Here is a 26,890-nt window from a genome sequence, read left to right as displayed (position 1 = left end):
CAAAATTCATTTTATTCATGCTGTAGAATTCATTCATGTAATTTGGTTCTTCAAAGCCAGGAATGGAGAGATGGAGAGAGAGGTGAAAGACAGAGAGATAGAGAGATAATAGAGAGATAGAGAGAGAGAGAGAGAAGAGAAAGAGAAAGAGAAAGAAAAAGAGAAAGAGAAAGAGAAAGAGAAAGAGAAAGAGAAAGAGAGAATGAATACTGCTTTAGATTAGTGAGGAATATTCAGTATGACCTCCCTTTTGATTAACTAAAAGTCAACTATTCAGAGATCTTAATTACTTCAGCAAAATCCCTTCACTTTTGCTATATGAGGTAACTCAACCCTGGGAATGATATTCCATCACTTTTATAATAATCTACTGGTTACAAGAATGTTACAGGTCCTGCCTATATTCAAGGTAGGAAGTTTATAAAAAAGCATAGATATTATCCGATGAGAATCATGAAGGCCATCTTAGAGTTTTGTCGGCCATGGGCTGCCACCTTATGTGTTATCTATGTTTAACAAGAGCTTGTTGCTTCTTGAGACATCCAACAAAATTAATTAAAAATACTGACATTGTAAAACTTTGGGAGAAAAGAAATGTGATAAACAAATGCAGAAAAATACTTGGGTTCAGGAAGAATGGAGGGAAGATGGCTACTTTGTAATGGTTAGAAATTATCAAAGTCTACCAATCATGATTCAATAATAAAGACTTTTGTTTACCAATCATGATTGAATAAAGAATTTTTACAAATATTTGAAAACTGGAAGCTTTGTCTTTTGCTTGAGTATTTTTGATCTTTGGTACTATACTATAAACAAACAACCAAAAAAGAAAAGAAAAGAAAAAACTCTTAGAGTGATCCCCCTTTTTCTCTCTATATATTCTACTTTAGTTTAATGTTTATAAGAGAACAAAATGATAATGTTCTTCTGTACCTCAGAGAAGATGTACAACAGGTTTATGAGCTAGTCATAGTGACCAACTTACAAAACAAACTATGATTAAATCCTTAAAAATAAAAATAGAAGACCATAATGTGGGAAATACAAGAAAAGAATTTAGTATTAAATTATCAGATATGTTGAGTATTGGCATTTGAAAATGAAAGCATGGACAATTGCTCAAGATTCTAGAATTTAAAAAGGCCTGTTTCATAGTATTTAAAATGGTTGGAATGAGGGGCCCCTGGGTGACTTAGTTGGTTAAGTGTCCGGCTCTTGATCTCAGTTCAGGTCTTGATCTCAAGGTTGTGAGTTCAAGCCCTAAGCTGGGCTCCATGTCCAGTGTGGAGCCTACTTAAAAAATAAAATAAAATAGAAATTAAAAAAAAAAGTAGGAATAGAAGCAGGAAACAGTGTCTGTGGTGATATATATCTGAAGACTATTAGGTACTGCATTTCATTTGCTTTATCTAACTCAAGAGACTATAATCATAATGAATATATGGATGATTCAAGGGACTGGACTTCTTGACATAAGGAATTCCTCTAAAAATTAGTTCTGTCTACAGAGTAGATTGGCAGCATGCCTGGTTCATGTTCCTGAAGGTATTAAAGCAGTCCACGGCACCAATCTTTAGACATGTTGTGAATGGAATTCCAGTGTCCAGGAGAGAGTCAGGACTCATTGCTCTCTTAAATGTCTTCTTACTAGAGCACTCTGGAATTCTGTATGCAAAGAGTGGCATTGAAATATAAAACCTTGAGAAGAATGATGATGCTGAATCTAGAAACAGAAAAAAATTAACACGATTTTGTACAAGTTTGTGTAATGGAGGGAGAGGTCAAATAGTTGTAGTTGGTTTTAGAAACCTTATCACATTGTGGAGAGATACCTTCTAGAATTGAATAATTTGAGATCCAAAGTAGGGAGCAGATGATGTGTGTGTGTGTGTGTGTGTGTGTGTGTGTGTGTGTGTGTCTGCTTTGAGGAAATCCAAAAATTCACCTTCAATGGGCCAATCTCTATTCCAGTTTCTGAACTATAAATATTCTTTTATCAATATTTATGAGGTATATATTGAACTTTAGGAGGGGCTGTGGATTTAATGGTAAAAGATAAAGTTTTAGACTCTGATGAGTTCTCAGTTTGGTGCCCTGTATAGGGGAGATAACAAGACCATACCTTTAATCTTATATCAAAAATAAAATCTCTTAAATAGCACTTACTAGAGTCTGGGTTTATAGATACTAACTCAAGTTCTCTTCCACAACCTTAAGAGGTAGATACTACCATTATAGTCCTTTCATAGATGAGAAAACTGAAGCACAGAGAGTAAATAGAATTGCCTAAGACACTAGCACTATTAAGTGCCAGAGCCAGAGTTTGAACAAGGATCCATCTTTTTTAAGTGCCACACCAAGAGACCTCTCTTTCAGAGGTGTGCCATGGCCAGCTTACACCAGCTCATGAGTAACTATGTGTGCCTCTTCCCAAACTCACACCAGGGACATCATGTTGATAGTTTGAAATTGGCTAGGATGGAAACATTTATTAAAATTTTTTTCCAGCTAGTCAGTTTGGCAGCACTCTATTGGCAGTTTATGGTACAAATGACATGATTGCTCTAAATGTTACACATGCAGTGTTTGAGGGGGGGAATCAAAAGATAGGCGTTGAAATCAGACATGATGGGGGATGAGAAGTTCAGGATACTTGAGTTCATTCATTTCTTTTCCCAAATTTTTATTAAAATTCCAGTTAGTGAACATACAGTGTGATATTAATTTTGGATATAGAATTTAGTAATTCATTCTTGAAGAATGAATGGGAGGCAGACTATCAGATGACTGGGGAAATGACCTCATAGACCAAAGAAAGGAAATAGAATCAGTAAGTTGTCACCTTATTGACAGATGTCTGGTCTCTCCTGGAAGGGCCAGATTAGGAGAGACAGTCCTAGGTTTCTCTACAAATATTCTCAGGGTCTGGGTATCTTGGAAGGCCTGGCCTACAAGATGTCACCTCAGCTGATCTGCGGCAGTCAGCAGGACCTGCCTTGTCAATATGCAAGTGGGAACAGAGAAAGATCACATTAGGCAAGAGTGTTGCATCAAAATCCATAAAAATAACTCTGAGAGGAACCTAGTAGACAATATTTCCATCAAGAATCTTAAGTACAGGGGCAGCTCTGGTGACCCAGCAGTTTAGCACCACCTTCAGCCTGGGGCCTGATCCTGAGGACCCAGGATCGAGTCCCATGTCGGGCTCCCTGCATGGAGCCCGCTTCTCCCTCTGCCTCTCTCTCCCCCTGTGTATCTCATGAATAAATAAATAAAATCTTTAAAAAAATCCTAAGTACACTGGGGACTATTCATTGTTGAATACTGAGAGACTCTGGGGAAGTTGGAACTGTTTCTCAATAAATGAATGGATATGCTTGGGAACTAATTATCTCTTTGTTATAACAAGTCTTTGGTAAGAGACTGGGAAATCATTTTGTAAGACATGGATCAAGAGAATGAGCTCTCGATCTGGAAACTATTGTGTAGCTACTTTTGAGCTGGGAAACTTTGGGAAAAATCCATTTTCCTTCAGTTTCCTTTTTATCATCTTTGTAAAACCGGGATCCAAGTAACTGCTGTATCTTTTACAATATATATATATTTTTTTACTGGGGTCATATAATTTTGTTTTTTATTTGTAAAGTTACTGCATGATTTAAGCATACACAGATATTTCTGTTGGAGGATATTTCTTTGTGTAAGATAATGACTCAATAGTTTCTTGACTTAACATTGATGGCATTTGGTGAGTTGCCATGAGGTAAAGAGTATAGTTAGTATCAATGCAGTACTTTGCTTCCTGTGTACTATATATAGTAATGTTCCTAAGTCAGAAGTATTTAGCAGGCAACAACTATTCACATCAAGGTTAATGAACTCTGAATTATGTTATGATGCCAAGCCTAGTAACATATTCTTTAGCATTTATTTTTGGTAATAAATTATTGTACAAAATGCTCATGCAATGTGTTATAAAACTTCTAAGGCTAGTTTATTACCTGAATGTTTGGTCTCATTCATTCTCAAAATATTAAGTAAGATACTTTTATAATAAAATGACAAGGCTTTAACATATCAATTTGAAAATATATTTAAGAATATATTAGGGTGTGAGGTGCCTGGGTGGCTCAGTAGGTTAAACATCTGACTCTTGTCAGCTCAGGTTATGATCTCACGGGTTGTAGGATCAGAGTCTGCCTCCTCCCCCACCCCTATGCACACCTCTCTCATTCTAAAAATAAATAAATCATAAAGAGAATATATTATGGTGAGATCAGTAGAGCTATTACCAGCAAATATCGGTTAGTTGTATTTTGGGGGGCTGAAAGTATTTTGAGGTGAAAATTGTTAAGTAAGGAATCAAAATGCAATAAGTAGGTGAAGGTTTATGTTAAATGCTCCAGGGAGGTTAAATAATATGGCCATCCTTGGTGACTTGCTGAGAGTAGTAGCTTTGGAGCTTCAATGGGTTGGAATGCAAATTGCAATGAATTGAAAAATTAATGGGTAATAGAAAGGCCACACACAGGGCACAGCCAACTCTTTGAAGAAGTTTCATTTTGAAGGAAAGCAGTGAGGTAGAGTGACCCTGGACCAGATTCAGGGTCAAGGACTAATTCCTAAAATATTTATGGAAACTTGAGAACACGTTTTTCCTACTTACATCCTTGTGGTCCTTAACTTTGTGTCTAGGGCCAGCTACATGAAACTCAGTGTAAACTGAACATGCAATACCCCTTGTTAAAAAAGCTGAAGGAAAATCTTTTTTCTGTATTCTGTGGTCTCTTTTGACATGTCATGATGATTTTTTGTTCACTCTTTAGTGTCATTTGCTCTTGGGCAGAGGGATGTCTCTTGAGTGAGCCTAGATTCTCACAGAACCTAGACCCCAACCTCTCCCATGCCTGTGCCCATGAGGGGCAGCAGGTGGCAGTAGTCACTGGTGGGGATGGGGCAGTGGACCCATTTGGGGAGGTAGTAGGTTGTGGGAGGTGGCACTGCCTATGAGAAGATACCTGAAGTCCCTAATACATGTCCCATGGTACCGAAGACTTCACTTACAAGCTGCAAATTCAAAGATAGAAGTATTAAGAACTTGTGCTTCATGTATAGTGCGCACCCAGTACATGTTTGAGAAACTGAATTGATTTGTCTACTGATTATCTAGGGAAGAATGTGATTACACTTGTGCAAGTTGACATCATTCGAGACTTGTCTGGGGAGAGGGCAGGCAAGACCTTTTGATCTGATGGCATCAGAAAATTTTAAAGGATTGTTGTGTGTATTGAGGATTTGGAGGTAGGGTGGGAATGACCACTGATAATCATGGTGGAAGTCTAAGCTTCAAGATGGTTTTTATCTTCTGGCTTAATTTTAGATGAACAGGATTAAAGTTAATGTATTTTTACACAGGCTTAGATTCAGAATTAAAGTGCTTGTAAAAAGCCATATTCATTCTCTCTTAAACCTAAGTTGTTTTTTTGTTTGTTTGTTTGTTTGTTTGTTTTTCCAGGTGAAGAAGAGTAATTCTGATTAGAATTACTGAAAATCAGAATTAAGCAATTCTGATTTCAAGATACAAAACCTGGAGGAATAGGTAATAATGGTAACTTGGTCATTTAGGGATACTTGGAATTCACAGAAGCATAGTTAAAAACAACTCACATTTGGTTTACATAAACCTGTGAAGGTCAAAACACAATGTATGAAATGGATCCATTAATATAAAAAAGCAAGTCATAGAGGCTGACAATTTATGAAATATAAATATTGGCATTTTGCTTTTTAATGAAAACTAATTTATTGGATTCTGCTTGTCTTTTGAGGTCAAACATAAAGAGTATTGAATTTGAAATCAAAAGACTAAGTTATATCTTATACAGGTGTGTGATTCTGGCCAAGTCCATCCCCCCCCTTTTAAAAAATATTTTATTTATTTATTTATTCATGAGAAATATATATAGAGAGAAGCAGAAACACAGGCAGAGGGAGAAGCAGGCTCCATGCAGGGAGCCCGACATGGGACTCGATACCGGGACTCCAGGATCACATCCTGGGCCGAAGGCAGGTGCCAAACCGCTGAGCCACCCAGGGATCCCCACATCCCCCCTTTAATGCTAGTACTGTAATATTGTTTGTATAAAATGAAACTAATGATGATAATACTAATATTGCCCAATAAGGATAAATGCACATACACGACATACATGAGCATATATATACATGCAGATGCAATTTCAAAGCCACTGAATTTTTTTTAAATCTTTTTTTTTTATTATTTCTTATTTATGATAGTCACACAGAGAGAGAGAGAGAGAGGCAGAGACACAGGCAGAGGGAGAAGCAGGCTCCATGCACCGGGAGCCCAACGTGGGATTCGATCCCGGGTCTCCAGGATCGCGCCCTGGGCCAAAGGCAGGCGCTAAATCGCTGCGCCACCCAGGGATCCCAAGCCACTGAATTTTGTTAGAGGATGAAACAACACATATTTTTGTCTATGTAAGGTCATGAGTTACATGAGAGATAGGTTTTTAGTAGAATTGGGGAGATGAAAAAGAAGTTATTTTTTTCCAGGCTCATTATTAACTAGAGATAAACCCTGGTTAAGAGCAAATTCATGACTTCCCAACAAAATTGGAATGCCTAGGAATATGAACTCATTTGAAACAAATTATTATGTGACTAAGTAGTCAGACTTTGTATTTCCAACCCAGCCCTGACAGTATGTAAAGGTCTGAGACTAACATTCAGACTTGCAGAACTATACTGCACCTGCTCCTCCTCCATATATTTACACCTCAATGACATTTTCACCCCCTAAACACCATGAGCTGCTACTGCTCTGGAGGTTCCTATAGAGGCTGTAGATGTAGCTCTGACTAGGGGCATGTCTGGGAGTGTGAGCACTCCCAAGAATTGGGATATGGATCTGGCTATGGCTGTGGTCAAATGGGTCAAGCTCTGGTTCTGACTACCGTTGCCATGACTACCATTCATTTTGCTATAGGAGATGCTTTTTCTCTTGCTGTTAGAAAATCACTACCAGAACATCCTTTGCTGCTGAAGTGGCAATAGGAAATCTGTTCCAAGGAGTAGTCCAATAACTAAAAATAGTTATTTCTTTTAACAGTTTTTGCCCCAGATGGGCTTTAAGGTCAATGGAAGAAAGAAGATAAAAATTCTAATTGTTTTCTGAAATTTAACCCTTCTGCCTCATGATTTTTTTCCATGCCGTAGCCTTAGCCATAAGCATTAATGCTCTACACTGGAGCAAATCAGCTACCCAGAGAAATGCTTCTTTGAATCTGTTAAGTCTGTCACTTTAAATCATCTCACTTTAAATCATCAGGGAGTACAGGTTTTGTAATTTCCCTATCTTTTTATCTTCCCCATGACTTTAGGAGGTTTTTCAAACATTTCTCAAAGTTTTTTTTTCAATAATTTACTGTTTAGTGACTAATCACACCTAAAATAACAAAGATCCCCCACACTTATATATACATATGCACAGAAATCAGTGTTGTGTTTATGGGAAATGAAACTGATAATGTCTTATAGAATAGAATGGACTGGAAGAGGGAATTATATGAGTCGGGAGAATGCAGGGAAGATGTCATGTGGGCCTGAATGGAGTATTGGCACCAATAAAGGGGAACCCCTTCTGAACCTCTCTGGAGGTCAAATCTCTGAATTCTGGGTATAATGAGGGGGAAGATAGAAGAGAAGAGAAACTTAGTGGAATTGTACACTTAGAATATTTAGACTCATGAGGAAAGAAGTGACATGGGTTACTTTAAATCATCTATTATATCTAAAGTCTTATGTAGCAAGAGGGTTTTATTTGCTTCTTGTACCCCAGAGATCACAATTAGAACCAAAAGATAATAGTTATAGGAAGAATAACTTCAAAATTTAAGACATCTTTCCAGTAACTGTAGATGTAAGAGTCAAATTATCTACTCTCTGGGAATTCACGTGATGGCAGCTGCCCAACTACAGGTATTGCAAGCAAGACTACCACAGCAAGAATTCCAGTTATGTGGTGGCCTAAGAGCCTGAGAACTGTTCATCAAGAATGACATGGAAAAAAAAAAAAAAGAATGACATGGAAATATAGAGCCTGGCTGGCAGAGAAAATGATGTTGGCACTTACAGAGACAAAAAAAAAAAAAAAAAAAAAAAAAAAGGAGGAATATTCTCTCTTTCTCTTTTTGATTTGCTGTCTCCTGTATTTGTAGTAGGGAGTATGTACAAATTGGGGAGTCAGCTCTTTACACTGCAAAGTATTGTAGAAAAATAGGAAGATTATCATGGCTGGTGTGAATTACAGTCATTTTTTCTTCAAATGAAATCAAGTCTTCTGGATACTCAGCAGTGTAAAAAGGAGTTGTTCTCCAATTTAGACACTTAGGAAAAAGAAGAAAAAGCTTGTATTATGGTAGATGTTGTGGATAATCTATCTATTTATCATGTATTATCTATCTAAATGGACCCAGTGTTCAATGAATTTGTAATCTCATCTAAGTAATATACTAAGATTGGCAGTAGAATGAAGTAATTATTTTTATAGTGGTATACTATCAGGGTTATACAATATAGGGTAGTTGTTCAGTAGTGTAAGAGTGAGAAGAGTTCCAAGCCAAGAGGACATGTGAGGCCTGAAGGATGAATAGGACTTGGCCAGTCAGACAGGAAAGCAGGATAATCAGTCTTCATGTGCATTTATGATCACTGCTCAGAGAACTATAATCACTAAGCAGATCTGGAGAGGAATTCCCAGGCTTTCCCTTCTCTCCTGAGTATCTAGAGAGGCAGCACATACTCTTCCGTGAATAGGAGAGGGCAGGCCAAGAAGCATAGGCTGATGAGCCCATCAGCAGAAGACTAAGACAATTTGGCTCTGACACTCATCTGCTGTGTGACTTCAGGCTAGTGACATAAGCACTATGCCTTAGCGTCCTTCTGTGAACACTTTTTGTCAAGTACCTGTTCTTTTCATTTCAGATGGTATGAGAATGAATTGAGATAACACGTGTAAAAACACTTTACAAACTGTAATATGGAAGCATTGTTTAGCGAGAATTTTCCATTGTTTAATGACTTTAGATAAGAACATTTTGGGGAGTTAGAAGCTAGAAAAAATTATACCATAAGAAGAAAATTAATGTACATCACAGATTATGGGGATCTGTAGAATATATTTCACACGGATATTAAGGATTTGCTGTTTAATAAATCTTTAATCTTGACAAAAATCTCTTATTATAAAATGATTCTTAATCAAGCTTACTAAAGAGACATAGTCCTAAAAATTAAGTGCATTTCTACTATGGACTGATCTTTTGACCTTTCTGGAATTTCAGAAAACCCACATCTACTTTTTATATGATGTGTACAGAAACATGTTCTCAAAGGATGTATTTTGTAAATACAACATAAAATCATTCTCTAATTGTTGAACTTGAAAATATGCAGGATACTATATCTAATGTCATTATGTTGACACTGTATTTTTAGTAACAAATTACTCTACGGGATGGCTATGTCAGGGTATAAACATGCCAATAGGAGAGTAATTTATTTTCTGAGGGATTTTGCTTCTTCATCATATAGATGTTTTTAATTAGAGTGTGTGTATATACATACATATATATATATATATATGCTCCAAACTACAAGTTATTACATTAAGTGCTGACAAAAATCAGTCTTTCAGTACAGATAAATATAGATATTTGAAAAAAAATTATTAGGTGAGAATTTAAAACTATGGTGTGAGAAAAATAACATGAAGGAAATAATATTGAGTACAATTCCTGCCCCCAAACACTGACTAGGCACAAAAAATATAGAAAACAATTGTGTAATATGCTTAGAACCAATTTTATAAAGAAGATACAGTGTTCAGAGGATTTAAGCATATATCCAAATTTTGTATAGCTTATAAGTTGCACATCAGTATTTGACCATGTGTTTGAATTAATCCATCTATTCATTCCCCCCCCAAAGATTTTATTATTAATTTATTTGAGAAAGAGTAAGAGAGAGCGATGAAGAGCACAAAGCGGGGGGAGAGGGAGAAGCACTTAAAATTTTTTCTTATTGGAGTTCAATTTGCCAACATATAGCATAACACCCAGTGCTCATCCCTCTAAGTGCCCCCCTCAGTGCCCATCACCCAGTCACCCCAACCCCCGCCCACCTCCCCTTCCACTACCTTTGTTCATTTTCCAGAGTTAGATGTCTCTCATGTTTTGTCACCCTCACTGATATTTTCACTCATTTTCTCTCTTTTCCCTTTATTCCCATTCACTAATTTTTATTTTCCCCAAATGAATGAGACCATATAATGTTTGTCCTTCTCTGATTGACTTATTTCACTCAGCATAATACCCTCCAGATCCATCCACATCGAAGCAAATGGTGGGTATTTGTCGTTTCTAATGGCTGAGGAATATTCCATTGTGTACATAGACCCCAGCTTCTTTATCCATTCATCTTTCGATGGACACCGAGGCTCCTTCCAGTTTGGCTATTATGGACATTGTTCCTATTAACATCGGGGTGCAGGTGTCCTGGCGTTTCTCTCCATCTGTATCTTTGGGGTAAATCCCCAGCAGTGCAATTGCTGGGTCGCAGGGCAGGTCTATTTTTAACTCTTTGGGGAACTTCCACACAGTTTTCCAGAGTGACTGTACCAGTTCACATTCCCACCAACAGTGCAAGAGGGTTCCCCTTTGGGAAAAGCACTTTTCCAACTTGGATTTCAGAGTTGTTACATTAAATTTAAATTTTGGATCGTGCTGGATTCTGAAAATGTTGATCCAAGTAAAACCTAGAGAAGTAAGATAAGCCAAAAAAATCTTCCGCAAACAAACAAACAAAACCCCACTTTTTTTTTTTATAACTGCATATTGTTGATGGAAAGGTCAGGTATTTGCTATAGACTGAGAAGGAAGGGTATATTTGGATTTATACTCTTGTAGGTATAGAAGCTTATTAGATGACTAGCTAGAAACTAGAGTTTCTAGATCTCAGCGCTATTGACATTTTGGACCAGATATTTCTTTGTTGTTGAGGGCTGTTCTGTGTCCTAAAAAATTAGCAGCATCCCTAGTTTCTACCCTACCACGACCAAGTCTTGACAGTTGACAGTATCTCCAGATATTGTCAATTGTTTCCAAGAGTCCAGGTGGCAAAATCACTCCAGGTTGAGAACTATTGATACAGATATGTTAATAGCATCATTGTTTCTGTTTCTCTTGTAGTGGGGAAAGCAGATGAGCACTAAGGTAAAGGTAGAGTGGCCCAGAGAGAAACACTGAATCTTCTTTGGAAGAGTCTCTTTATGTGTGCAGATGCTTAATCCTGGGACAAGAACAATGTGTGACCATCTTTGCAAATTTCTATTTCCCAAGACAGCGCCTCCGCTGTGGTGTGTGTTACTGAGTGTCCGTGGAATTCAGCTAAGTTGCTGACGGAATGCCTAGCAAGCAAAGCAATCAACCAAATTTGCAAGTTATCATTTAAAAACTATTATCATTTTAGAACTATGTGTGGAAATGAGAAAAACTCAATCAGGAAAATAATGGGATTCTGGGTAGGTCGAGTGAAAATTTAATATATTTCCCTTGGAAGAGGGGAAGCAGGTGAATAGATTTGTAGCCCTGTTCTTTGGATTAAATGCACTATTGGGATTTTAGGGCTACAGGCTTTTTGGGACTGAAAATCTCAGAGGCACTACATATTGCAGAGACCAAAGCACTGGGGGTCCTGATATTGTTTCTTTACTGCTCCACATCCAACAAGTAGAGTGTGTGGTCTTCCTAAGTTTGCTTCAAGAACCAGTTGTCTTTAGAGTTTATATTCAATTAAATGGAAGTTCATAGAGATTAAGTGTGAGTTCTTCTGAGATGGTGATTAAAGACAAGTGCAGAAGGAAGCAACAGGAGAGGACTTTTCCATTTACTTGATTTCCAACAGGACCTTATTGCATGAAAAGTGTCATTGACAGTAAAGTACCCTATGGAAAAAATAAGGTAAGAGGGAAAGGGCAAGGCAAGACACGATGCTGAGTTCTGCAGAGCACCTCATTTTCTACTAAGTTCTAAATCTTTCCTGAAATATCAAGAACTTGGAGCAGGTGTCTTACTGATCACTTCCCATTAACCTAAACCAACCTGATCATTGTAAGGAAAATCACACATAACAAGTCTAAGGAAGGGTCAGAGAGGGGAAAAACAGTCTGAGAAATTCTGAAAAACAATGTTGAACTCTAGTATTTACTGTATTATGGATGTGGGTAAATTTTCTGATTTTTTAGTGATAGGGATAAAGTTGAAGTTCATTGAAAAATTTATTTTCCCCATGAGTTCTTTGCTTATCTAAGTTGCTTTTAGTATATCTGAAGGACATTTTGCAGTAGAGTGCTGAGTGCTGTGGAATTTCGCAAATGTGGTAATAGATGGATGGTTTTATATGTATATATATAAAATCAGATCCAAGTGCTAATTACAGGTATCTTCCTGCCGAGTTATAATGGTTCAGCTGGGGCTGTAAATATCAATTAAGCAGATTAGAGAAAATAAGCAAGTCATACATATTCTACATTTTTGGAATGTGATAGAAATTTGAAGGTTAAAAACAAACAAATGTTCTACATCCTGGTCATGTTTTGGTCTTCAGTAGAAAAACCATTTATTTAATGTGGCATCAAAACACCTTGCTACAGTTCTTTCTCCCAGAAATGGCTTCAATTTGGATGTATACTTTAACTTCCACTATTCCTTAAATTTATCTTATATAAAATGTGGATCAAACACCGCTCTGCATAAAAGTTCTAACGTGGAAGGGAAAGTGCTTCCTTAAGAATGTTACGTGGTCATTAGTATTATCACAAATTAATCTGGGCAAGTGCTATGACATTTGTCTTCATATATGGCAAAGAGGAAGATCATTCAGTCCAGAAACTAGCAGTAAGGAAAGGCATCCTGTAGGAAGTGATCACAGATTTGAATATAAAGAAAAGTTTTATAACTGAAAATTAAGGATAGCAGGAAAAATATTACTGGCCTTAGAAATGACATTCACTTTCCACTTTTCTTTGTTGAAAAGGTAAATCACAATGAACGTTTTTGTCATAGATTGAGAACTTATGTTAAATGGCTAATTTGGAGAACTTTGAATACAGTAAAATGGACATATAAATAGGGGCTAAAGTTGATTTATGTGGTACTTTAAGTCATGATAGTGTCAGGAGTTGAGAGTGGGCTTTGCAGTAGATATCTTAAAATCATTCACTCACCTTCAGCTTCTGAACTAAAAATGCAATGAACAGTAGTGGTAGAAGAAGGAAATACTAGTGTGTTAAATTTAATAAATGTGCTAATAATATCTTATGATGTGAAACTTATAAGATGTGCATTGGAAAAAAAAGTTTAATTTTTGGCTTAATTGAGGTACTTTATTTTCTCATCAAAATAAAGTTGAAAAAGGCTCTGCATAATAACATTTATATAGCTACAAAAAATGGGACAATTAGGAGGCTGCCCCACTCCCAGGATCTTGTTTGGCCTCATTGGGTATATGGAAGAAGAAAATATGAGATAACATATGTTTCATGTTACTCTACACTTCTAAGTCGTCACTGTTCCAATGAAAGTGAGTGATTTATCAGATGCTGAGCTGCTTCTTGGAATTTGAGGAGAATTCAACAAGGGTGGTATGGGAGTCAGAGTATGTGGGAAAGCCTGGCAAAAAGTTGTATGAGCCAATAAAGGATATGGGAGAGATTACCTTTCCTACAGGCAGAGATAGATATTATAGGAAAGAAGAGAGATCAAGAGGGATAAAATTTCCCTAAATTCCCTCAACTTTGTTATATAAGGTATATTAAATGATAGGAGGTTGTGAAGTTGTGTCTTAGTGGTATGTAGACCACATGATACTACTGAGACAATTATTTGGCAGAGTGAATTAAAATGCTGCTCTTTAAATAAAATAAAATGGGAGTCTCCAAAATAATGAGCTCATTTGTTCCCAGGCATTCTTGATCATTGACATGGACAGGTACAGCACAGTTGCTTACATATTTGTTGGTTGTGTCAGGGAATGAATGGCATGCTCTGCCAATTACTGACAGTATATAAGGGTCCAAGGGAAGTAGAGACCGCACTTCACCACATCCACTTGCAAACCACCCGAATTCTCTTCTCCTGACAACATGTGTTGCAACTACGGGAACTCCTGTGGCTATGGCTGCGGATGTGGCTATGGCTATGGATGTGGACCCTATTCTGGCTGTGGTTATAGAACTGGCTACGGCTGTGGCTATGGCTCAGGTTATGGCTGTGGCTATGGCTCAGGCTATGGCTGTGGCTGTGGCTATGGCTCAGGCTATGGCTGTGGCTGTGGCTATGGCTCAGGTTATGGCTGTGGCTGTGGCTATGGCTCAGGTTATGGCTGTGGCTATGGCTCAGGCTATGGCTGTGGCTGTGGCTATGGCTCAGGCTGGGGCTGTGGAAGAGGCTCCAGCTATGGATGTGGATATGGCTCTGGCTGCTGGGGCTACCGGCCCCTTTGCTACAGAAGATGTTATTCTTCTTGCTGCTAGATCACCACTCTCCAAGCACCACTAGCTTCTGAAATGACACATCTAAAGAGACAACGATTCAAGGATCTATACCCCAGGATTTCTATGTCCAGGAAACTGCATGCTCGACAGAGTCTTTGAGCCCCAGTGAACATTTGTTACAATGGCTTCTTGTGTCTGGAGGCTGTGTGGCATCATCTGATTACTTCCCAAAAGTTGGTTTTTACTCCCTTAATCTGGATTCCGTGTTGTGACTGTGCCAGCAATCTTAACATCCTACAGTCGGGCAAAAAACTTATTCTCAATAAAAATGGGTCCTTGCTTCTAACAAATCTCTGTGTTCTTGCTTGTGAATTATTCCTTTGTTGAGGTGTGGTGACCCCTCTTGAAAACTGGACTGACAATACATTTCATCAACGTGGGGGCACTTCCTTGATATAATATGAGCATTTCTTGTCACAGGTACATCAGAGATAATGTTTTCCCGACTTATGTCTTGTACCCCACCCCCATTCTGAGGGACTCACAAATCATACAGTGTTTTAGTACTGTGCCCTAGAAAATCACATTGACTCTGGAATGGAGCTGGAGGGGGAAGAGGAGAACGAATGACACCTATTCATGAGGTTGTGACAGAAGCCCAAGGGAGAGGAGGTGTGGCCTGAGTGCTGAATGGATGGATGAATAGCATGGGAGAGAGTGTTTCCAGAATTAATGAGGAATTAGAAGCAGACTCAGGAGACTAATGAAGAACTAAGGGAAGGATATGTTAGAGAAAAATGTGGTATCATATCATGTGCATTTTGATGGAAATATATAGATGTATATATAAATATATATATATATCTTGCATATATTGAGTTTGAAGAAATTGATTTAAATCACTTGTTTGACAAATAGCTTTGACTGTGACTGAAAGGGAACTGTCCTACATACTGAAGATATAGGAAAATTTTAGGTGAGTTTCCTTGTCTCAGAATGTTTACATTCTAAAAAGTGATAACAATAACAACAAAATAATTAAGATAGACTTATAGATAATTCTATGGAGGGAATTAAACAGTTTCCCAGGGGAAAAGAGTGAAATATTAGAGAGATAATTCAGGGAGGTATTTTGACATTTTGAGTCACATGAACTGATGTCTTGTATAAGAAACACTAGAAAGGATGTAGTAGCGTAAAAGAAGAGAAATGGATTAAGTTTTGGGCATGATCAATGGTGCCACAATTTTTAATGGAAACCAGCAAAGACTAGTGCTTAATGGTATGCTCTAGTGCCTTAATCAGTGCAGATATAAGAATGGGATGAATAGCCGAGTCTACTTTCTGAGTTTGGGAGCCTACCATTTTGCTGGGTTCTAAATTCAGTGTCCTTTCCTCATGTGACTTTCCAGATCTTGAACACTATATCCTATCATACAAATGTCTTGTCAGTCTTAGTTTTCTTGGGCAGTGAAAAATGACTCACGATTTTGTCTTCATGACAAAGGTTACTGCACAAAATCTGAGTCTGAGGTCCTTGGAGCTTGGAGCCTCTACCCAATGGCCAATTGCAAGGAAAATGGCTCTGCCATCAATGTCAGCCCTGGAGTGAGGCTATGCCTAGGAAATAATGTGTCCTACTGATGAAGAAATAGGGTTTCTTTCAAGATTTGGACAGTTTTCATGGGTGGTATATCTGTAAGTCAGATCTGAGGACTGAAATTGTTCTGGGTGTATCTGAGGTTGGGAAATCCCACAAAGAGGGCAATGGAATTCTAAATATTACAGTTTGCTGAAAATCTACTCATTTCATTATTTTTCTTGTACTTGAATTCTTTGAAACTAAAGAATATCAACTGTTAGGCATCTGTATCATAATTTATATCCAGTAAAGGGTCAATCATTTATTAGGCATGTAAGGTAATTTGTACATCTGGGAAAAATGTGCAAACACATTTTTTAAAATGTGAAATTTGAGACTCATTTAGTCAAAGAACATTTGAGACTTTCAGCTTGAATGAAATGAGACATTGTGAGAATGTATCCAAATATCTTCTAAGGGGGCACACTGACATTAGAACATATATTTGTTTTAATACATATATTTTTTATTGGAAAATGTTGAGTTCAAATTATGTACTAGGCATGCTACTTAGAACTAAGTGGTAATTCAGGGATGCACAGAATAATATTTTTTTTCTGCCATATGGATCAGTATGCAGAGTTCTGAATGGAAAGGTACTAGAAATTATGCAATCAAGACAGAAAAATTTTCCAATAGTTACGAGTATTGTGACCAGAAGGTGGATGCTTGAAAAGTAATGTGTCTATTTTAGGGAACTTATGCATTAGAATTTATAGTTTTGAATTTCAAGAATGACAGAAAAGTAGAGAAAATAAAGGTCAAATGGTATGGGATATATTTTCTCCAAGCTTCTTATAAGGGATGGAACACAGGAGAGTGATCAGATAGACCAGTGAGCAATGGAAAAAAAAGTAGTCAGAAGTACTCTCACTAAAGAAAGAATATCTAGGCATAAAAGTTCTCAGAAAAGGAAATAAGCAGCTTTATGAAAATCTTTGTTGAAAGCATTCCCTAAAGGACCAAATGCCACGCATTTCATTGTTATTGATAATAGAGTATTGAGTACAAGGAATCATCTTCCTGAGTTTGTACTTCTTTCCATCTTGAGTTTCATAGCTGTTATAGCAAAAAGTAATTTAAATTTAGAATTTTTCTGATTTGTAAATGGTGATTTAACTAAAACCTAGAGAACTAAGATAAGCAAAATATCCCAACAAAAAACCAAGCAAACAAAAGAATAAACATATTTTTTTCGTTCTTTTTTTCCTCCCTTCACTTCATGTCTGGTGATGGAATGAGTAGATATTTGGTTTAGTTGGGAAGAACAGGAATATTTGGAATTAGACACCAGTAAAGAGAGAACCCAATTTATTGATGTAAAGCTACACACCAAAGTTTCTAGGTTTCAGAACATTGACATTTTATGTTAGAAGTTTCAATGTTGTTGGGGACCATGGTGCGCCCTGAGACTAGCATTTCCCCATGTTTCTAGCACAAGAAGCCAGTAAGTATCTGCAGTAAGTATCTGGGTAAAAGAAGCTTGGCAAAGAGTTGCAATGATTCCAGAAAGAAGATGGCAGTTTTTTCCCTTCCCTACAGGGAGAAGTAGATGCTTTAGGAAAGGGCCAAGAGGGACAAAATTTTTCTAAATTCCCCCAAACCTTGTTATATAAGGTCTATTAAATGATAGATGTTAAGAGTACACTAAGATGTTGCCCCTTATATAAAAAGGAGTCTCTAAATAATGAGCTCACTTTACTGAAGACATAAAGATTATTGACAGTTGACTATCACATGAAAGTTGCTTTCATATTTGTTGGGTAAGTCAGGGAATGAATGGCATGCTCTGCCAATTACTGGCAGTATATAAGGGTCTAAGGGAAGTAGAGACCACACTTGACCACATCCACTTGCAAACCACCCGAATTCTCTTTTCCTGACAACATGTGTTGCAACTACGGGAACTCCTGTGGCTATGGCTGCGGATGCGGCTATGGCTGTGGCTATGGCTCAGGTTATGGCTGTGGCTATGGCTCAGGGTATGGCTGTGGCTGTGGCTATGGCTATGGCTCAGGGTGGGGCTGTGGAAGAGGCTCCAGCTATGGATGTGGATATGGCTCTGGCTGCTGGGGCTACCGGCCCCTTTGCTACAGAAGATGTTATTCTTCTTGCTGCTAGATCACCACTCTCCAAGCACCACTAGCTTCTGAAATGACACATCTAAAGAGACAATTGATTCAAGGATCCATACCCCAGGATTTCTATGTCCAGGAAACTGCATGCTTGACAGAGTCTTTGAGCCCCAGTGAACACTTGTTAGGATGGCTTCGTGTGTCTGGAGGCTGTGTGGCATCATCTGACTATTTCCCAAAAGTTGGTTTTTACTCTCTTAATCTGGATTCTGTGTTGTGACTGTGCCAGCAATCTTAACATCCTACAGTTGGGCAAAAAACTTATTCTCAATAAAAATGTTTCCTTGTTTCTAACAAATCTCTGTGTTCTTGCTTGTGAATTATTCCTTTGTTGAGGTGTGGTGACCCCTCTTAAAAATCGGGCTGACAATACATTTCATCAATGTGGGGACACTTCCTTGATATAATATGAGCATTTCTTGTCACAGGTACATCAGAGAGAATGTTTTCCCGACCTATGTCTTGTACCCCACCCCCATTCTGAGGGACTCACAAATCATACAGTGTTTTAGTACTATGCCCTGGAAATCACATTGACTCTGGAATGGAGCTGGAGGGGAAGAGGAGAAGGAATGACACCTATTCATGAGGTTGTGACAGAAGCCCAAGGGAGAGGAGGTGTGGCCTGAGTGCTGAATGGATGGATGAATAGCATGGGAGAGAGTGTTTCCAGAATTAATGAGGAATTAGAAGCAGACTCAGAAGACTAATGAAGAACTAGGGGAAGGATAAATTAGAAGAAAAATGTGGTATCATATGTGCATTTTGATGAAAGTATAAACATTTGGATTTTTAAGTTTAAGAAATTGATTTAAGTCACTCACTTTACAAAAGTTTTGAATGTCTTTTTTTACAAAGATATATTTATTTTATTTGTCAGAGAGAGAGAGGTGGGGGATAGAGAGTGAACACGAGTAGGGGGGTCTGAGAGAGGGGGAGATAAGCAGACTCCTGCTGTGCAGGTATCCTGACACCTAGCTCCATCCCAGCATCCTTAGATCATGACCTGATTCTAAATCAAGAGTTGGATGCTTAAGTGACTGTACCACCCAGGTGCCCAAGTTATTATTATTTCTGAAAGGAAATGTCCTACATACTTAAGACATACTGTAGATGAATTTCCTGCTTTCAGAGTATTTATATTCTAGTAGGTGATAATAAGAAAAACTAAGAATTAATTGAGATAAATTTAGACAGATAATTGCTATGGAAGGAATAAAACAGCTTTCTGGAGAAGAGAGTGAAGATTGAAGTATTAGAGAGATAGTTCAAGGAGGTATTTTGATATTTTGTGTCAAATGAACTAATGTTTGTTACAAAAAAAAAACACTAGAAAAGGCTGTAATAAGTGTAAAGGATAAAGAGAAATGCATTGTTTTGGGGATGATCAGTGGTGCCACAATTTTTAATGGAAATGAGCAAGGACTAGTGTTTAATGGTGTACTCTAGTACCTTAATGGTTGCAGATCTAAGAATGAGATGAAAGTTGAGTCTGCTTTCTGAGTTTGAGAGCCTACCACTTTGTTGGGTTCTGAACTCAGTGTCCTTTCCTCACATGACTTTCCAAATCTCTAATACTGTATCCTATCACATAGAATTCTTGTCAGTTTCGTTGGGCCTGTTTTATTTCCATGACCAGGGTCACTGCAAGATCTGAGTCTGAGGTCCCTGGAGCCAAGAACCTCTACAAAATGGCCAGTTTCAAGGAAAATGGATCTGTCATCAAACTCAGCCTCAGAATGTGACGGTGTCCAGGATATAATGTCTCCTACTCTTGAAGAAATAGGGGTTCTTAAAGAGTTGGGCAGTTTTCATACATGGAATATTCGTATGTCTGATGTGAGGACTGTACTCTGGGTAACTCTGAGGTGGGGAAATCCTACAAAGAGGAGAATGAAATTTGTATAATTACAGTTTTTGAAAATCCACTCATTGTTTTCTTATGATCCCTGTCCTTGAAGGCTTTGTGAATGAGGGAAGAACATCATCCATTAAGCACCAATATTGTGAATTTATATATTCATTCATTTATTAGGCATATAAGATAATTAATGCACCTGGAAAAATACCTTCATAAAGTAACACACATCTTCAAAATGTGAAATTTGAGACTATTTTAGTCGAAGAACATTTGAGACTTTCTACTTCAATGAAATCAGAACATTGTGAGAATGTATCCAAATATCTTATAGCTTCCAAGGGGCACACTGATTCTTGAACATATATTTGTTTTAATGTATCTATTTTTATAGGGGAAATATTGATAGACATCAAACTATGTACTGGGTACTCAGAACTAAGTGGTGATTCAGGGATGCACAGAATAAGAGATTTTTTTGGGCCATCATGGTTCAATACCCAGAGATCTGAATGGAGAGGTACTACAAACAATTCAATAAAGGTAGAAAACATTTTCAATTGTTCAGGGCTATTTTGATTGGAAGGTGGATGCTTGAAAACTAATATGTCTATTCTGGAGAACTTACGCATTAGAATTTATAGTTTTGAATATCAAGAATGACAGAAAAAGAGAAAATAAGGAACAAATATAGTAGGATGTATTTTTTGAGCTTTTTTTAGAGATGAAACCTAACAATGATCAGATAGACCAGCATCCAAGTATAGAAAAATAGTCATAATACATTCAACTGAAGGAAAAATGTCTAATAATGAAAGTTCTCAAACAAGGATTTCAGTAGAATTATGAAAGTCCCTGTTGAAGGCTTTCAGAAAGGAATAGATGGCACTGAATTCATTGTTGAAATTTGAGTGTGGAGTAGAAGGAATGATCTTCCTGAGTTTGTACTTCTGGGTCAGATGTCATAGTTTTATGGTAAAAATTAATTTAAATTCTGGATCTGCCTGTTTCAGAAAATGGGCATAGGTAAAACCTAGACAAACAAGATAAGCAAAAAATCATAAAAAAAAAAAACAACGGGCATGTAATACCTTCCTTCTCCTCCTCTCCCCTCTTCATTGGCTACATGTCTGGTAATGGAATTTTTGGATATTTGGTTTAGATGAGAAAAAAGAAATATTTGGAATTAGACATCAGTAAAGAGAGAAACTAATTTATTTATACCAAGTACAAACTAAAGATTCTAATCTCATCACTTGACATTTTTTATCAAATGTTTCAATGTTGTTGAGGACTATCCTCTGTCCTGATACTAGCATTTTCCCTGGCTTGAACCACAAGGAGCTAGTAGGTGTCTGCAGTAGGTATCTGGGTGCAAGAAGCCTGGTAAAATGTTGCAATGATTCCAGAAAGGAGATGGGAGTTATTTTCTTCACTATGGGCAGAGGTAGATTTTTTTGGGCAAGAGGAGAGATCAAGAGGCACAAAATTGTCCTAAATTCCCCCAATCTTGTCATATCAGTTACATTAAATGATAGGAGGTTTGAAGTTGGGTCTCAGTGGTATGTAGAGCACATAATTCTGAGACAATTCTTTGGCAGAGGGAATTAAATTGCTGCTCTTTAAATAAAATGGGAGACTCCAAATAATGAGCTCACTTTTCCCAAGACATTATTGATTGTTGACAGTGACTGTCACATGAAAGTTGCTTTCATATTTGTTGGTTGTGTCAGGGAATGAATGGCATGCTCTGCCAATTACCAACAGTATATAAAGGTCCAAGGCAAGTAGGGACCATACTTCACCACATCCACTTGCAAACCACCCGAATTCTCTTCTCCTGACAACATGTGTTGCAACTACGGGAACTCCTGTGGCTATGGCTGCGGATGCGGCTATGGCTATGGATGTGGCCCCTATTCTGGCTGTGGTTATAGAACTGGCTAGGCTGTGGCTATGGCTCAGGTTATGGCTGTGGCTATGGCTCAGGTTATGGCTGTGGCTGTGGCTATGGCTATGCTCAGGATGGGGCTGTGGAAGAGGCTCCAGCTATGGATGTGGATATGGCTCTGGCTGCTGGGGCTACCGGCCCCTTTGCTACAGAAGATGTTATTCTTCTTGCTGCTAGACCACCACTCTCCAAGCACCATTAGCTTCTGAAATGACACATCTAAAGAGACAATTGATTCAAGGATCCATACCCCAGGATTTCTATGTCCAGGAAACTGCATGCTTGACAGAGTCTTTGAGCCCCAGTGAACATTTGTTAAGATGGCATATTGTGGCTCTGAGGCTGTGTGGTATCATCTGACTATTTCCCAAAAGTTGGTTTTTATTCCCTTAATCTGGATTCCGTGTTGTGACTGTGCCAGCAATCTTAACATCCTACAGTTGGGCAAAAAACTTATTCTCAATAAAAATGGTTCCTTGCTTCTAACAAATCTCTGTGTTCTTGCTTGTGAATTATTCCTTTCTTGAGGTGTGGTGACCCCTCTTAAAAATCGGGCTGACAATACATTTCATCAATGTGGGGACACTTCCTTGATATAATATGAGCATTTCTTGTCACAGGTACATCAGAGATAATGTTTTCCCGACCTATGTCTTGTACCCACCCCCATTCTGAGGAACTCACAAATCATACAGTGTTTTAGTACTGTGCCCTGGAAATCACATGGACTCTGGAATGGAGCTGGAGGGGAAAGAGGAGAAGGAATGACACCTATTCAGGAGGTTGTGACAGAAGCCCAAGGGAGAGGAGGTGTGGCCTGAGTGCTGAATGGATGGATGAATAGCATGGGAGAGAGTGTTTCCAGAATTAATGAGGAATTAGAAGCAGACTCAGAAGACTAATGAAGAACTAGGGGAAGGATTAATTAGAAGAAAAATGTGGTATCATATGTGCATTTTGATGAAAGTATAAACATTTGGATTTTTAAGTTTAAGAAATTGATTTAAGTCACTCACTTTACAAATAGTTTTGAATGTTTTTTTTTTACAAAGATATATTTATTTTATTTGTCAGAGAGGGATAGGTGGGGGAATAGAGAGTGAACACGAGTAGGGGGGTCTGAGAGAGGGGGAGATAAGCAGACTCCTGCTGTGCAGGTATCCTGACACCTAGCTCCATCCCAGCATCCTTAGATCATGACCTGATTCTAAATCAAGAGTTGGATGCTTAAGTGACTGTACCACCCAGGTGCCCAAGTTATTATTATTTCTGAAAGGAAATGTCCTACATACTTAAGACATACTGTAGATGAATTTCCTGCTTTCAGAGTATTTATATTCTAGTAGGTGATAATAAGAAAAACTAAGAATTAATTGAGATAAATTTAGACAGATAATTGCTATGGAAGGAATAAAACAGCTTTCTGGAGAAGAGAGTGAAGATTGAAGTATTAGAGAGATAGTTCAAGGAGGTATTTTGATATTTTGTGTCAAATGAACTAATGTTTGTTACAAAAAAAAAACACTAGAAAGGGCTGTAATAAGTGTAAAGGATAAAGAGAAATGCATTGTTTTGGGGATGATCAGTGGTGCCACAATTTTTAATGGAAATGAGCAAGGACTAGTGTTTAATGGTGTACTCTAGTACCTTAATGGTTGCAGATCTAAGAATGAGATGAAAGTTGAGTCTGCTTTCTGAGTTTGAGAGCCTACCACTTTGTTGGGTTCTGAACTCAGTGTCCTTTCCTCACATGACTTTCCAAATCTCTAATACTGTATCCTATCACATAGAATTCTTGTCAGGCTCAGTTTCGTTGGGCCTGTTTTATTTCCATGACCAGGGTCACTGCAAGATCTGAGTCTGAGGTCCCTGGAGCCAAGAACCTCTACAAAATGGCCAGTTTCAAGGAAAATGGATCTGTCATCAAACTCAGCCTCAGAATGTGACGGTGTCCAGGATATAATGTCTCCTACTCTTGAAGAAATAGGGGTTCTTAAAGAGTTGGGCAGTTTTCACACATGGAATATTTGTATGTCTGATGTGAGGACTGTACTCTGGGTAAATCTGAGGTGGGGAAATCCTACAAAGAGGAGAATGAAATTTGTATAATTACAGTTTTTGAATTCCACTCATTGTTTTCTTATGATCCCTGTCCTTGAAGGCTTTGTGAATGAGGGAAGAACATCATCCATTAAGCACCAATATTGTGAATTTATATATTCATTCATTTATTAGGCATATAAGATAATTAATGCACCTGGAAAAATACCTTCATAAAGTAACACACATCTTCAAAATGTGAAATTTGAGACTATTTTAGTCGAAGAACATTTGAGACTTTCTACTTCAATGAAATCAGAACATTGTGAGAATGTATCCAAATATCTTATAGCTTCCAAGGGGCACACTGATTCTTGAACATATATTTGTTTTAATGTATCTATTTTTATAGGGGAAATATTGATAGACATCAAACTATGTACTGGGTACTCAGAACTAAGTGGTGATTCAGGGATGCACAGAATAAGAGATTTTTTTGGGCCATCATGGTTCAATACCCAGAGATCTGAATGGAGAGGTACTACAAACAATTCAATAAAGGTAGAAAACATTTTCAATTGTTCAGGGCTATTTTGATTGGAAGGTGGATGCTTGAAAACTAATATGTCTATTCTGGAGAACTTACGCATTAGAATTTATAGTTTTGAATATCAAGAATGACAGAAAAAGAGAAAATAAGGCACAAATATAGTAGGATGTATTTTTTGAGCTTTTTTTAGAGATGAAACCTAACAATGATCAGATAGACCAGCATCCAAGTATAGAAAAATAGTCATAATACATTCAACTGAAGGAAAAATGTCTAATAATGAAAGTTCTCAAACAAGGATTTCAGTAGAATTATGAAAGTCCCTGTTGAAGGCTTTCAGAAAGGAATAGATGGCACTGAATTCATTGTTGAAATTTGAGTGTGGAGTAGAAGGAATGATCTTCCTGAGTTTGTACTTCTGGGTCAGATGTCATAGTTTTATGGTAAAAATTAATTTAAATTCTGGATCTGCCTGTTTCAGAAAATGGGCATAGGTAAAACCTAGACAAACAAGATAAGCAAAAAATCATAAAAAAAAAAAACAACGGGCATGTAATACCTTCCTTCTCCTCCTCTCCCCTCTTCATTGGCTACATGTCTGGTAATGGAATTTTTGGATATTTGGTTTAGATGAGAAAAAAGAAATATTTGGAATTAGACATCAGTAAAGAGAGAAACTAATTTATTTATACCAAGTACAAACTAAAGATTCTAATCTCATCACTTGACATTTTTTATCAAATGTTTCAATGTTGTTGAGGACTATCCTCTGTCCTGATACTAGCATTTTCCCTGGCTTGAACCACAAGGAGCTAGTAGGTGTCTGCAGTAGGTATCTGGGTGCAAGAAGCCTGGTAAAATGTTGCAATGATTCCAGAAAGGAGATGGGAGTTATTTTCTTCACTATGGGCAGAGGTAGATTTTTTTGGGCAAGAGGAGAGATCAAGAGGCACAAAATTGTCCTAAATTCCCCCAATCTTGTCATATCAGTTACATTACATGATAGGAGGTTTGACGTTGGGTCTCAGTGGTATGTAGAGCACATAATTCTGAGACAATTCTTTGGCAGAGGGAATTAAATTGCTGCTCTTTAAATAAAATGGGAGACTCCAAATAATGAGCTCACTTTTCCCAAGACATTATTGATTGTTGACAGTGACTGTCACATGAAAGTTGCTTTCATATTTGTTGGTTGTGTCAGGGAATGAATGGCATGCTCTGCCAATTACCAACAGTATATAAAGGTCCAAGGCAAGAAGGGACCATACTTCACCACATCCACTTGCAAACCACCCAAATTCTCTTCTCCTGACAACATGTGTTGCAACTACGGGAACTCCTGTGGCTATGGCTGCAGATGCAGCTATGGCTATGGATGTGGCCCCTATTCTGGCTGTGGTTATAGAACTGGCTACGGCTGTGGCTATGGCTCAGGTTATGGCTGTGGCTATGGCTCAGACTATGGCTGTGGCTATGGCTCAGGCTATGGCTGTGGCTGTGGCTATGCCTCAGGATGGGGCTGTGGAAGAGGCTCCTGCTATGGATGTGGATATGGCTCTGGCTGCTGGGGCTACCGGCCCCTTTGCTACAGAAGATGTTATTCTTCTTGCTGCTAGACCACCACTCTCCAAGCACCATTATCTTCTGAAATGACATATCTAAAGAGACAATTGACTTAAGGATCCATACCCCAAGATTTCTACGTTCAGGAAACTGCATACTTGACATAGCCTTTGCATCCAATGAAGATTTGTTAAGATGGAGTATTGTGGCTCTGGGCTGTGTGGTATCATCTGACTATTTCCCAGAAGTTGATCTATATTCCCTCAATCTGGATTCCGTGTTGTGACTGTGCCAGCAATCTTAACATCCTACAGTTGGGCAAAAAAAAAAACATATTCTCAATAAAAATGGTTCTTTGCTTCTAACAAATCTGTCTTTGCTTGTGATTTACTCCTTTTCTTTAGGTGTTAGGGACCATTTGACAATTGGGCTGACAATACATTTCATCAACCTGGGGTGTCTGCTGTGATGTAATATAAGCTTTTCTTCTGATACGTGCATCAGAGATAATGTCTCTACCTAATTCACAGATCCTTCATGCCTAGGCACTCAGAACCCAACATAAATCATACA

The 26,890-nt window shown here is 37.9% G+C and overlaps 3 protein-coding genes across 3 annotated transcripts; all 3 read left to right on the top strand.

The window, feature by feature from the left end:
• Nucleotides 1-14,160: 14,160 nt before the first annotated feature.
• On the top strand, nt 14,161-14,928 carry LOC129502250 (keratin-associated protein 21-1-like). Its single transcript, XM_055313798.1, has one exon. It carries the CDS (start codon nt 14,228-14,230, stop codon nt 14,615-14,617), a length of 390 nt encoding a protein of 129 aa, XP_055169773.1. The 5' UTR covers nt 14,161-14,227; the 3' UTR covers nt 14,618-14,928.
• A 3,117-nt stretch (nt 14,929-18,045) lies between these two features.
• LOC129502252 (keratin-associated protein 21-1-like) lies at nt 18,046-18,653 on the top strand. Its single transcript, XM_055313801.1, has one exon. It carries the CDS (start codon nt 18,108-18,110, stop codon nt 18,339-18,341), a length of 234 nt encoding a protein of 77 aa, XP_055169776.1. The 5' UTR covers nt 18,046-18,107; the 3' UTR covers nt 18,342-18,653.
• Nucleotides 18,654-26,026: 7,373 nt separating this feature from the next.
• Nucleotides 26,027-26,686, top strand: LOC129502251 (keratin-associated protein 6-2-like). The gene has a single exon (XM_055313800.1). The coding sequence runs from the start codon at nt 26,071-26,073 to the stop codon at nt 26,368-26,370; it is 300 nt and encodes a 99-aa protein (XP_055169775.1). The 5' UTR covers nt 26,027-26,070; the 3' UTR covers nt 26,371-26,686.
• The last annotated feature ends 204 nt before the right edge of the window (nt 26,687-26,890 follow it).

This window comes from Nyctereutes procyonoides, unplaced genomic scaffold (genome assembly GCF_905146905.1).
Source record: "Nyctereutes procyonoides isolate TBG_1078 unplaced genomic scaffold, NYPRO_anot_genome, whole genome shotgun sequence".
Taxonomy (NCBI): Eukaryota; Metazoa; Chordata; class Mammalia; order Carnivora; family Canidae; genus Nyctereutes; species Nyctereutes procyonoides.
Note: the sequence above shows the minus strand (reverse complement) of the source record. Positions and strands in the feature narration are given on the sequence as shown.